The sequence below is a fragment of the Ruditapes philippinarum genome, unplaced genomic scaffold (assembly GCF_026571515.1).
Source record: "Ruditapes philippinarum isolate M1 unplaced genomic scaffold, ASM2657151v2 ctg1642_1_1_1_1, whole genome shotgun sequence".
In the NCBI taxonomy this organism is placed as follows: domain Eukaryota; kingdom Metazoa; phylum Mollusca; class Bivalvia; order Venerida; family Veneridae; genus Ruditapes; species Ruditapes philippinarum.
Window position 1 is genome coordinate 173,572 of NW_026861943.1, and position 14,397 is coordinate 187,968.

The following is a 14,397-nucleotide window of genomic DNA, read 5'->3' on the forward strand; positions in this document are numbered from 1 at the left end:
ATATCCAAATTCCTTTCTCTGTGATAATTTATAAATAAAGTGATAAATTCAAAGTATTTTTCATTTTAGGTTATTACATTTACATTGAGTCATCATCTCCACGAAAGAACTCAGACAAAGCAAGGCTAAGGTCACAATATTTTGACCCAACGACATCCAGTTGTTTTAATTTTTGGTATAATATGTACGGAAGTGACATTGGTAGTCTTAACATATACACACAGCAAATACTAAACCAATCTCCATTGAACAAAATTTTCACTTTAAGTGGAGATCAACAACAGGGATGGAAACAAGGCTATGCACCAATATCCTCTCAAACACAATTCTCAATCATTATGGAAGCTGTCATTGGAAATGGTTATAAAGGTGACATTGCTTTAGATGATCTCTCTCTCACATATGGACCGTGCCCAAGTACGACAGTAACACCGCCTACATTTAGCTGTGGTGGCACCGGGAGTACACCGATAGCAGCCAATAAAGTGTGTGACTTCAAACAGGATTGTAGTAATGGAGCAGATGAAGCTAATTGTGGATCGTGTAATTTCGACTCTTCCAATTATAATCTCTGTGGTAACACAGATGTCAGTCCAGGTTCCTTCCGCTGGCAGCTAGATAATGATGGAACACCAACAAATAATACTGGTCCTCGTTTTGATCATACAACAGGAAGTACACGAGGCTACTATTTGTATGTGGATGCCAGTAATGGAGGGACAAGTGCCCTAGCTACACTCCAGACACCAATTCTTCAACAGGCAGCAGCAACATGTCAGTTCACATTCTGGTATCACATGTATGGCAGCAGTATAGGGCTTCTATCTGTATCAAGCAAAGTAGGAGCTCAGATAACCAACTTATGGTCACTGTCTAGAAATCAAGGAAATGTGTGGAAGAAGGGTGTGGTTGATATTGGACGTATTAACCAGCCATTTGAACTTCTTATTCAAGCAAAGAGAAGTTACTCAGTAATTGGTGATATTGCAGTTGATGATTTTAATTTTACAAATTGTGCTCCTCCCCAACCTCAGACATCATGTTCCTCAACACAATTTCATTGTAGTAATAACGTATGTATTGATAACCCTCGTGTGTGTGACTTTACTGATGATTGTGGTGATGGAAGTGATGAAAGGGCTTCACTCTGCGCTACTTATTCTCGATGTGAATTTTCAAATTCCATCTGTTTCTGGACGCAGGATAAAGGTGATAATTTTGATTGGACAAGAAAAGCTGGTAAAACTACAACAATTAATACAGGTCCTTCCCGTGATCACACTACTGGACTTGTCACAGGATATTATATATACATTGAAACCTCATCTCCTAGAAAACAGGGAGATACAGCTCGATTAGTTTCTCCTGTCTATCAAGCAACAAAGTCATCACCAGGATGTTATTTCAACTTTTACTACAATATGTATGGACGATCAATTGGAACACTTAATGTTTATGTAAGACAGCAAGATCTGTCAGTTACCAACATCTGGAGTAAATCTGGATCTCAGCCAAATGTTTGGGTAAGAACGTCACTGCAATTGATTTATAATAAGCCTTTTGAAATAATAGTTGAAGGGGTACGTGGATCATCTTTTTACGGAGATATAGCAATTGATGACACAGTTTTTACATCTGGATGTGTAAGGTCAACAGCTCTTTTCCCACCACAATTTAGTGTTCCAGCTTCTGGTTTAACAACTCAGAGTCCAACTTGTGGTGCGGGTAGTTTTCAGTGTCCAGCAAGTAAGTGTATTTCAATGTCAAAAGTTTGTGACTTCAAAAATGATTGCTTTGATGGTTCTGATGAGATTAACTGTGGGCCGTGCACATTTGAAGTAGATTCATGTAATTGGCGTGATATAAGTTCCGGAAGATATTCTTGGACAAGAGACATAGCTGCTAACAATGTAGGTCCAAGCAATGACAACACTCTTCATACAGGACTTGGACATTATGCATTTGTTAAAGGATCAAATGGCGTATTTTATGATAAGGCTGTATTTTCTAGTCCACCACTTCCAAAGTCTTCTGCAACATGTCAAATGAGCTTCTATTACAATATTAATGGAGCAAATACTGGTTCCCTATCAGTTACAGCATACATAAATGGTTCTGTTACCACATTATGGAGTACAACAAGATCTCAAGGAACATCATGGACAAAAGCAGTTGTATATATTGGTCAAAAATTTGGTATGGTAGCAAAAGGATATCACATAAGGTTTGAGGCACTTCCTGTTAAGGGTTTTGCTGCATCAAGTACTGCAGATGTTGCTATAGATGACATATTTTTCCAGAATTGTAATCCTGGTACACCTCCACCAACAGTTTCATGTAATTTTGATGCAAACCTCTGTTCCTGGACCAATGCTCTTAGTGATCAATTTGATTGGTTACGGAATAATGGTACTACAAAGTCTGTAGGGACAGGGCCACATAGTGACCATACCTCAGGACAAGGATCATATGTATACATAGAAACTTCCTCTCCAAGACGTAGAGGTGACAAAGCACAGCTTTCATCACCAGTTCTTTCACCAACTAGTCCCATTGGAAGTTGTTTGTCTTTTTGGTATCATATGTTTGGACCATCTATAGGCTCTTTGAATTTATACATGCAATCAAAATACAACAGAACACTTTTCTGGTCAAAATCATCTTCTCAGGGTGATATGTGGAAGAAAGCACAGAGAACAGTAGTTTCAAGTGTGGACTACACATTAAATTTTGTTGGCATTGTTGGTACTGGATACCAAGGAGATATTGCAATAGATGATATATCACTTTCAACCGGACCATGTCCACCAGATCCTAGCTGTGACTTCCAAACAAACTTTTGCAGCTGGACACAATCTAAAGCAGACAATTTTGATTGGCTTAGATCTAGAAATGGTACATCATCAAAGAATACTGGACCACATTTTGATCATACATTCGGCTCTGATTCAGGTTACTATGCTTATATTGAAACATCTGCTCCAAGAAGATCAGGGGACAGAGCCTCTTTAGTGAGTCCTGCTTTTACAAGTATCGCTACACAGTGCTTTACATTTTGGTATCATATGTATGGAGCAACAATTGGAAGATTAGTCATTCACCAAAACAATCAAGGTGCAGTAACAAGCACAAAAGAGATTTGGCTAAGAAGTGGTGACCATGGCAATGTGTGGAGGCGAGGGCGTGTTACAGTTACTTCCAACGGTAGGCCATATACATTAGAGATTATAGGGTACAAAGGAAATGGGTTCACAGGAGACATTGCTATTGATGATCTGGAAATGATTTCAGGAGCTTGTCCTCCGCAGGATTTTTGTGACTTTGAAATTGACACATGTCAGTGGGCAAATTCTTTAAGCGGGGATGACTTTGATTGGCAAAGAGATAATGGAGGTACACCTAGTGCAATTACAGGACCTAAAGTTGATCATACATTTGGAACTTCACAGGGACATTATATGTTTATTGAAACATCTGGGCGAAATAGAAAAGCTGGAGAGAAAGCATGGCTTGTTAGTGACTATCAGGATCCAAGTGCTGCTGCTTGCGTGTCATTTTGGTATCATATGTATGGTGCAGGAATTGGATCCTTAAATGTTTATACCAAGAAAACCACTGTTTCTACTAAAACTTTAAAATGGTCAAGCAGCGGAAATCATGGGAATGTTTGGAAATATGCATTGGTGAACGTCCCAAGTAACAGCCAGTATATTGTCGTGATTGAAGGAGTTCGTGGTGGAAATTATACGGGCGATATTGCAATTGATGATGTTCAATTATCACAAACATCATGCTCTCAAGTAACAGTAGCACCTACAAAAAATCCTGTTGGTTCTTCTCCTGCTTCGTATCCTCCATCTAGCTTAGACTGTAATTTTGAAATTGGACTTTGTAACTGGGCACAAGACAAGTCAGACAATTTTGATTGGTCAACACACACAGGATCAACTTTAACCAGGAATACAGGGCCAACAACAGATCATACCCTTCAAAATACTGCCGGACATTACATGTATATTGAGGTATCAGGGCAAGCAGCAAACCAATCAGCCAGGTTAATCAGTAAAAGTCAGAATATTGGTTCTTCTGGTCTCTGTTTCAAGTTCTGGTACAACATGTATGGTGCAAATGTAAATACGCTCAATATCTATGCACAAAAGGCTTCACAGAAAACTCTCTTGTGGACTAAATCAGGAAATAAGGGATTAGGCTGGAAATACGGACAGACATATATAGGTCAACCGGGACAAACACAGATTGTAATTGAAGGGTTAGCAGGATTAAGATTTGATGGTGATATTGCTATTGACGATCTTAGTTCTAATGCCGGTTATTGTCCACCAAAAACAACATGCGATTTTGAAGACGGCTTTTGTGGTTTTGCTCAAGACACCACAGATCAGTTTGATTGGTCGCTTCATTCTGGCACAACTGGTACAACAGGAACCGGACCTACAACTGACCACACAGAAGGAACTAGTTCTGGACATTATATATACATAGAATCATCATCACCCCAGCATCCAGGAGACAAGGCAAGAATAGATAGTCCCGCCTTTAATCCAACAGGGTCATCTGGTGCTTGTTTAACTTTCTGGTACAGTATGAATGGAAATCAAATTGGTACATTGAATGTGTATAAGAAGATTAGGTCTGTAAGAGGTCAAGCTATATGGACATTATCTGGAAATCAAGGAATTAAATGGCGTAAAGCTCAAGTTACTGTTTCAAGCTTTGCAGGATACCAACTCTCATTTGAAGGTGTAATTGGACAAGGTTACCATAGTGACATTGCTATTGACGACATTAATCTTGCATCAGGAGCATGTCCGTCTCCAGGCTCATGCAACTTTGAGACAGATCTATGTGATTGGGTTAATGCTAATGGTGGAGATAACTTTGACTGGGAAAGAACACAAGGGAGCACTATGAGTGCTGGCACAGGTCCTAGCACTGATCATACATTAAAAACTGCTTACGGAACATATCTGTATATAGAAGCATCTTCACCTAGGAAACAAGGTGATAAGGCGTGGTTAGTCTCTAGCACATATGCTAATAATACAAATATGTGTGTTTCATTTTGGTATAACATGAATGGTGTAGGAATGGGTACTCTGAATGTAAATGTTTGGCCATACAACACTGGCTTAACTCAAACAAATGTTTGGAAAAAGACAGGAAATCAAGGTCCAAACTGGAATCAAGATCAAGTCCAGGTTATAGACCCAGGGGCAAACTACAGAATAGTATTTGAGGCAATACGTGGAAGTTCCTATAACTCTGATATAGCTCTTGATGATATTGTAGTAACTCCTGGTTTCTGTGATGGTCACCAAATTACAACACCAAATCCATGTGCAGTGTCTTGTGGAGGTAAATGTGTAAGTAGTAATAAAGTTTGTGACTTCAATTTGGATTGTTTTGATGGAAGTGATGAAAAAACTTGTGGATATAATTGTAATTTTGAAAATGGAACGTGCAAATGGACAAATGCTAACAACACACAATTTCAATGGAAGACTGGCAGTGGAAATAAACCAACTGATGACACAGGACCGTTAATCGATCACACAACACTAGGACCAAATGGGCACTATATCTATGTTGATGCAGCAAACGGATCAAGTATAACAACAGCTAAATATGTAAGTCCACAATTAAAACAAGCCTCTGCAACTTGTGAAATGCAGTTTTATTATCACATGTACGGAACAAATATTGGAACATTAAAAGTACAAATTCAACAAGGTTACACATATACTCAAGTATTCTACTTAAATGGAGACCAGAAGAATGTTTGGAGGAAAGGAACTGCTTATATTGGTCGAGTTAGAGACAATTTTAATGTTGTTATATCTGCAAAACGATCATATTCCACTCGTGGAGATATATCTATTGATGACATAAAATTCCAGAGTTGTGGCTACCCAATTACACAGCCAACATGTACATCAAGTCAATTCAGGTGCAATACTGGAATATGTATCAGCAAATCACAATTGTGTGACATTTCAGATGACTGTGGAGATCGTTCTGATGAAAAGAACTGTTCAGGACTTCATTATCGTAAATGTACATTTGAACAGGGTTTTTGCTTCTTTTCACAAGATCAAACTGATGATTTTGACTGGACACGCCATGCAGGTCAAACAAATTCTTTAGCAACTGGACCGTCAAGAGACCATACGCTTAATCGAGCTAACGGGCACTACCTCTATATAGAAACTTCCGCACCAAGAAAGCCAGGTCAAAAGGCAAGACTTGTAAGTCCTTTTATTTCAGCAAACTCAAGTTCACAGTTTTGCATAATGCGATTTTACTACGAAATGTATGGTGCAGATGTTTCAACATTAATGATATATTCAAGGACAGAGGTAAATGGACAGTTAAAACGTTTATGGGGAAGGCGTGGGCCTGTTGGGGATTACTTTGCAAGAAGTGAAGTTTCTATCTATAACAGCAAACCTGTTCAAATTGTGATTGAAGCAACTGTTGGTAACAGTTATCATGGGGACATAGCTATAGATGATATCAGTTTTACACCAGCTTGTAAAATATTTTCTGGATCGGTTCCAACAGACATAGTTCCACATCCTACTCCACCTAACCCTTGTGGTTCTGGAAAACAACCTTGTGCCAATGGGCAGCAGTGTGTACCATTATCAAATGTATGTGACTTTATAAACTTTTGTTCAGATGGATCTGATGAATCTAACTGTGGGCAGTGTAACTTTGAAAATGGACTGTGTGGCTGGCAAGATATGAGCTCTGGAAAATATGCTTGGGAAAGACATAATGGATCTACACCATCACCTGTTTCTGGTCCATCATCAGACCATACATACGGTCCAAATAAGGTTGGAAACTATATGTTTATTGATTCTGGGAAAGGGAATTTCTTAGGAAATGCTGATTTAGTTTCACCAGTGTATGGAAATCTAGCCTCCACATGTGAAATTCAATTTGCCTATCATAAAAAAGGTGATTTAGGAGGATTCCTAAGATTATATTTGATTCCACCTAACATACAGGCCACTAACCCAGCAGGAAGAATATTGCTATGGTCTGCAAACACGCAAAATAATTCATGGCAAGTTGCTAATGTCAAACTTCAGTCAAGATCTCCGGGCTACAGGCTTGTGTTCGAAGCTGTGAAACATCTGCAGACAGGAGATATGGCAATCGATGACGTTCAGTTCAATAATTGTGCAGTGAAACCTGCCACGGGAAAATGTAACTCCAATCAATTTACTTGTGCTAGAAAGTCTTGCATTGATAAGAACCTTGTTTGTGACTGGTCAAATGACTGTAGTGACAATTCAGATGAAACATCATGCTCAAGATATACTGAGAGGTGCAACTTTGAGAATGACATTTGCAACTGGATACAAGCCAGTGGAGATGACTTTGATTGGACTTGGAAGTCGGGAGGTACAACAACAGTTGGCACTGGTCCAAGATTAGATCACACATTCGGGAATCTTACTGGACACTACATTTACATTGAAACATCTTCACCTCGAAAAAGAGGTGACAGGGCATTACTTTATAGTCCAGTTTTCCAAACCAGTAATTCTGGTCTTTGTCGAATGAGATTTTTTTACCATATGTATGGCGTAAATGTGAATTCATTAAATATATATACAGAGCAGTTTGAACTTGGACCAATGGTCATTGCTTGGAATATGACAGGCCAACAAGGTGATTCATGGAATAGAGCAGATATTCCTCTGACAAGTGAAGCTCCATTCAGAGTTCTCATTGAAGGCATAGTTGGTAATGGCTACAAAGGTGATATTGGACTTGATGACATATCGTTCACCCCAGACTGCCACATTATTTCTGCAGAAGCCACACTCCCTGTTGCACTAACTACACCTTCAGTTTGTGGTGCTGGTAAGCGCCCATGTAAAAGCGGTAAATGTCTTCCATCAAGTGCTTTCTGCAATTTCCGACAAGATTGCGATGACGGCTCAGATGAATCTCAATGTCCAATTCTTACTAATTTTGAAGATGGAACCTTGCAATATTGGCAAAACGATGCAAATAATAATTTTAACTGGACAATAAACTCAAATGGCAATCCTAGCCAAAATACTGGTCCTTCCCAAGACCATACTACATTGACAGCATCTGGAAAGTTTGCTTTTACAACAGGTAAGGTCACGTCTACATCTAAATATACATCCAAGTTCGTCAGCCCATTATATAACCAAGCAGGCAAAACTTGCAATTTTACATTCTGGTATAATGTTCATGGAAATGAATTTTCAAATATCAATGTTTACCTAAGAAAGATACGTTTAATTAAACTATGGAGCATAGCTGGAAATGCTATGAATGCAAACCAAGATACTTGGCAATTTGCACAGGTTTCATTGCCAATATGTGCCGCAAGCTTTCAGATAATTATAGAAACAACTTCCTTAGGATCCTTTGGCAATCCACAAGGTTTTATAGCTATAGATGACTTGCAGTTCAAAAATTGTGAATACCCTGCACCACCTGCCTCTAGTAGCTGCATGATGGGACAATTTACATGTGCTAGTGGTCATTGTGTACCTGAAACACAGAAATGTGACTATCAACCTGACTGCTGTGATGGAAGTGATGAAAATATGGCAACATGCTCTGGTTATAACATGTGTGATTTTGAATTTGGGCTTTGCGGATGGCAACAACTAACAAATGACCAATTTGATTGGCAAAGACATCGTGGTCCAACATCTTCATATGGCACTGGACCATCCTCAGACCACACTTCAGGCACAGCTAGTGGATTTTACCTTTATATTGAATCATCACAACCACGAAAACAAGGAGACATAGCTAGGATTTCATTTAGCCTTCCAAAACCAGCAGGAGTATGTGCCATGAGATTTTGGTACCACATGTATGGTATTAATGTTGGAAATCTAAATGTTTACATGTTTTCATTAAACACTGGCATGGTCATGAAGTCAAGTGTAAATGGCACACATGGAAATAGTTGGATCAGACAGTCGGTTACATTTAATGCCCAGACAAGTTACCAAGTTATAATAGAGGGTGTTATTGGTGTTGGATACAATGGTGATATTGCTATAGATGATGTATCATTCACACCAGGGTGTGGAACCCCAACTTCAGCAGCTCCTTACACATTCCAGACAGCACCTCATCTCTCAGGATCAACACCAAAGCCATGCCCAATTGGTCAGTATACATGTAACAATGGCCAGTGCATTTCTGTTACAAAAGCCTGCAATGGAATAAATGATTGTACTGACGGCTCTGACGAATCACGATGTCCGCAACCATGCTCTTTTGAAAGTGATCAATGTGGTTGGGCTGAGGATATAATTGATGGCTTTGATTGGAGAAGGTCTAGTGGAGCCCTTGCAGCAGCATCTGGTATGATGAAATATGCTCCACCAATCGATAATACACGAAGGACTCAGAATGGTTTCTTCATGTTTGTTCAGGACACTACAAATGGAAATACACAAGGTAAAATTGCACAAATAACAAGTCCTATTCTTTATTCGGCAAGTAAGGAGTGCAAGATTCAGTTTGCATATTATCTTAATGGACAAGATGTTGGACAAATGTTTTTAAGAGTTGAAGAAGCCGGATCAGTACCAATACCACTTTGGCATAGACTAGGCATTAGTGGAGCAGGCTGGAAAACTGTAACAGTTGGTCTTGGTAAACATAGTGGATCATTTTTGGTAGAAATCCAAAAAACTTCAGGTGCTTACAATGGACAATCTGCTATTGATGATATCAGGTTCCTTGACTGCGTACCTCCCAAACCTCAAGCACAATGCTTACCAAATCAATTTACCTGTGCAAATAAAGCATGCATCGGCATACATATGAAGTGTGACATGAATAATGATTGTGGAGACGGTAGTGATGAGATCAGTTGCAATGGCTACTTACAAAGCAACTTTGAAAATGGAATTGGTAGCTATATCAGACAATCAACATCTGATGATGAGTTTGACTGGACACTTTCATCTTCCAACAGAAATGTTTCTTATTTCCCTGGACCACCTTTTGATCATACAAAAGAGACTACGAAAGGGCAGTACCTTTATATTGATGCTTCAAATCGTCCTTATGGAAGCAGGGCATGGCTTTTAGCTGGTACATTCCAATCTACTGCTCAAAATGATTGCAAGATGGTATTCTACTTGTACATGTATGGCCAAAATGTCAATGCAGTGAATGTTTATTATAGATTATATAACTCCGGTGCACCAACTAAAGCTATCTATCAGGTCAATGGTGAACAGGGTCCATACTGGCAGCGCATAAGTGTACCGCTAAAGATTTCACAATCATTCCAGGTTATAATTGAGGCTAAAGCAGGAAATCTGGATCTGGGTGGAGTAGCTATTGATGACTTGTCATTTTCACCAGGTTGTGGAGTTCCTACTTCAGCACGACTTCCAACTCCCCCAACAACAGTAACAACCCCTTCTACAATTGCCACAACAATCCCTGGAAGTAACTGTACAAATTCACAGTTTACATGCAGAAGTGATCTTAAGTGTATAGATGCAACAAGAGTATGTGATTTTAGAGATGATTGTGCTGATAGTAGTGATGAAAAAAATTGTGGTAAGTTTATTTTTGTATTGAAATACTTTTACACTTCATACATGTATATGAAATGCTTAAAAAGTAAAATGGACCCTGTTTTTAATTTTAAACTTTTAGAAACCTAAATTTGTAAGGCATAATTGCATAATATTTTCAACAGGATAGTTAGTTGCAATTGCTTCAAAACTTTTATTAGTTCACCTGTCACAAAGTGACCTGGTGAGCTTTTAATAATTGCTTTTCATCCTGCATCCATTTGTAACTTACACTTAAAACAACATCTCCTCATAAGCCATCATGGCCCTCTTGTCCTTTATTCTAACCCATTGAATAATTGCAGCTGTTTATTCTTTCGTGATTTTACAGTGGCTATAACATGTGGATTTGAAAATGGGGATACATGTGGATGGTCAGTACAGCAGGCAGCAGCCCCAAATCCAGACTCGTTTACCTGGCAATTTGGACCGGCTCAGACATTTATGAACTCTCCATATAGTCCAAAAAGTGATGCCTCAGAGGTAAGGTCATAACCATGAATTAACTGATGTTTTATTCTGGTATCTGATCCCTTTTAATGGAATTTTAACCTTTTCCCTTAAATCCTTTCGACGCCCATCCGCTATACCCGTAGGACGGCCAAAGCGTAAGAAAACGTATCGAATTTTTTTATTTCTGAAAGCTAGTCTTATTTTACGACCTGACGTCCATAGCGTAGAAAAACGTATCAAAAATATACCTTTCTAGAAACCGTAGCGTAAATCAGCGTAAAACTTGAATTTTGTGTAAACCTCGTTTTTCGTACATTCTGGTTTTTTAATGTGTTTATGAAAAATCAAAATATTACGCTACGGCTGTTCAACTGGATACGATAAACAACAAAGCCATACCGTATAACACTGTTAATATAACGTTCAACTGCAATAAACAGACTCACAATCCTTGTTTTTCAAAACAAGTTCTGAACGTTTTAAAACGGTAAATTTTACGTTATTTACCGATATAGCCCATTAGAATACCCTATTGAGTAAAACGTCCACAACGTTTTAAAACGTAATTATTGAAAATCAATGAAAATCAATTTTTCTCAGGAAGGGTGATTGATATTATGCTTTTCAACATGAATTTTGTAAGTTCAACTCATTTTTGTTTCAAATAAGAGAACTGCTTACAGAAACTCCGTTTGATGTATCAATAAATGCATTTTAAAATACTATACCATTTAGAAGATTTTCTTCAATTAATTTTGATATCGATTTGATTACCACATTAATTAAAAAGTGTACTGTATATCTAAACATTTACTATATCTGTCAATAAAGGGCACTATACAATTAACATATTTGGTGTTTTTATTTGAACAACATTTAACAGAATGAAATAAATGAAAGGTAAACTTTAAGAATTTAGTCATTTAAAACTAAATTTTGGTGGCCTTCCTACGACAAAACAGTAGTGGCTTTCAGGAAGCCAAAATTTTATACCGGTTTATTACGTTATAGCCTTCTTATGACTATAGCGCCCGGCTTTTGAGAAGTCGATTTTTCTGTACATTTTATCACGCTATGGCCGTCGAAAGGATATAAGTGTGTTTTGACGGCTTTTTGCCCCCCCCTCCCCCCCTTCTCTTTTTTAGGCCTAAGACAGTGAAAAAATGCCCTATTTAGACCCCCAAACACTGTTTCTTTCATTTGAGAAATGTTGTTAAAAAAGTGACCACTTTTTTCGGAGCGGCCCCCATCAAAATGGTACATCAGGGGGTTGCCAGAAGGGGGATGTGCTCCCTTCTGTTTGGGGGGTGTGAAGGGGGGCCCCTCATCGCCAAGAAAATTTTGGACATGTGACAGGCTAAAAATGGCCTCAGGTCAATCCTTGGGTAACTAGTAACAGACGCTGAAAAGCCTTTTACTCTATCTTAATTCATTGAGAAGTTGCAGCACTTTGAAATCATTTTGATGGAAAAAAACAATGCAAAATAGTGATTTTTTGCAATTTTGAGATGTCCCCCCGTTGCCATGGTAACAGAAAATTTAGAATTGAGCATGTTGTTACAGGGGCTATGGTCCAGTCAACATTTGTGTGCAGTTTCATTAGTTTTGAAGCATTTTTCATAGTTTCATAGCAGTTTGAACTTGTAACAGGAGGCTTTTCAACGAAACTGGACATTTTTCACAATATGCTCATGGGGTAAAACGTTAATGTAAAGTGATTTATCAATAAGTTGTAGTCGATTGACATGAGTTATCGGAAAGTTTAACATGTTTAAATCAAGACAATTGAAATACTAGAATATTTTATCATGCTACAATTAATTTTTTAAGACTGAATTTAAAAGATAACAAAATAGATACTTTTCAAGATTTAATAATAATATTTATATCATTACAGCGGCAGCCCACAGGATGGTATGCTTATGCCACCAGCTCTAGAGGATCCTTCCAAGATTCGGTAAGCTTATATACACCCAAAATAGGAAGAACGGGACCACAATGTAAACTTCAGTTCTTTTATTATATGGATGGACCATCAGTGGACTCACTTATAGTATACACATCTTCCCAAGGTACAAATAATCAGCTTTGGGAAACAACAGGTGGTAAAGGAAAACTTTGGCAGCCGGCAGTAGTCTTCATTGGAGCAAAGTCAAATGTTGTTGTAGGAATTCAGGCTAGACGTGGTAAAAGCTTTACAGGTGGAATATCCATTGACAAGGTTCAGTTTGTTGATTGCCTACCACCCTTAGTGCAGCCAACATGTAGAAGCGACCAGTTTTCTTGCCAAAACAAATACTGTATTGATCCACAACTTCAATGTAACTACGCTGATGACTGTGGCGACAACTCTGATGAAAATGTATGTTTACTTATAAACCAACTTTTTAAAGTCATTATATTAAGTTATTATGTTTGTTAGTTAGTTTAAAAACTGCATATATTAAAATGTTATTGATTTTAAAATAAAAAAATTGTAGTTCAAATTAAATTCCACATCTTTACAATTTGTAAGACTGTTTTTAACGTTTATCAGGTTATTTTGGCGAACAGAAAATTTCGTGATTTTTACAGTAATCTAATTTTAGCAAATCTAATTTTAACAATTCTGTTGTACATGTTTCTTTTTGTGTGTTTTCCTTTCCGAAAATAAGTTTCAGAAATTCTTGAAATCTTCTTATTAAATTGAAGGAAAATTTAGTGAGTCTTTTTTTAGCGATATTCATTGCAAGCGAATATAGCAAAAAATTAGAGACTATCCAGATATACAGTTGTTAATCAACATTAGTCAAGTTTTAATTATACATTGAAAAGACCTTATTATTTTTTTTTATCATGAATCTTTAGGCACAATTTTGTGACCGAACATATGTAGGAAGGTGTTCCTTCACAAATGAAATATGCAGTTTCTGGTCCAATGCTGTAGATGATAACTTTGATTGGACTTTAGCTAAAGGCTCTACACCAACTTTAGGAACAGGACCAAGTGTTGACCACACATCTAGAACAGAAGCAGGTATGTAGTTATAAAACAATTTCATACTGGAGAAATTGCTACTGGTTCACTGAAGTTTTATTTCACTTGAATATTAAATTAAGACAAATGCTTTAGAAAAATTGACCTTCTTTACATATTGTTAATAATGAAATAAAATACAATGTAATCTACTTAAGGGAAATATTATAGCTCTTGAGTTATCAGTATTTTTTGATAAAAAACGTTCAATAATTATGTATTTGAAAAGAATTTAAAAGTCTTCAATGGGTGAACAGTTAGTTTCTTATCTTTTGTTTGAAAATCATAGCTTTTTCAATA

General features: G+C 37.6%; 1 protein-coding gene across 1 annotated transcript in view; it reads left to right on the forward strand.

Moving 5' to 3' along the window:
- LOC132717438 (MAM and LDL-receptor class A domain-containing protein 2-like) overlaps positions 1 to 14,397 on the forward strand; it is a 149,806-nt gene that overhangs the window by 121,367 nt on the left and 14,042 nt on the right. The window contains 4 exon segments of the mRNA XM_060700908.1: positions 70 to 10,611; positions 10,960 to 11,111; positions 12,979 to 13,443; positions 13,929 to 14,097. Coding sequence (XP_060556891.1) covers positions 70 to 10,611; positions 10,960 to 11,111; positions 12,979 to 13,443; positions 13,929 to 14,097 — 11,328 coding nt within the window.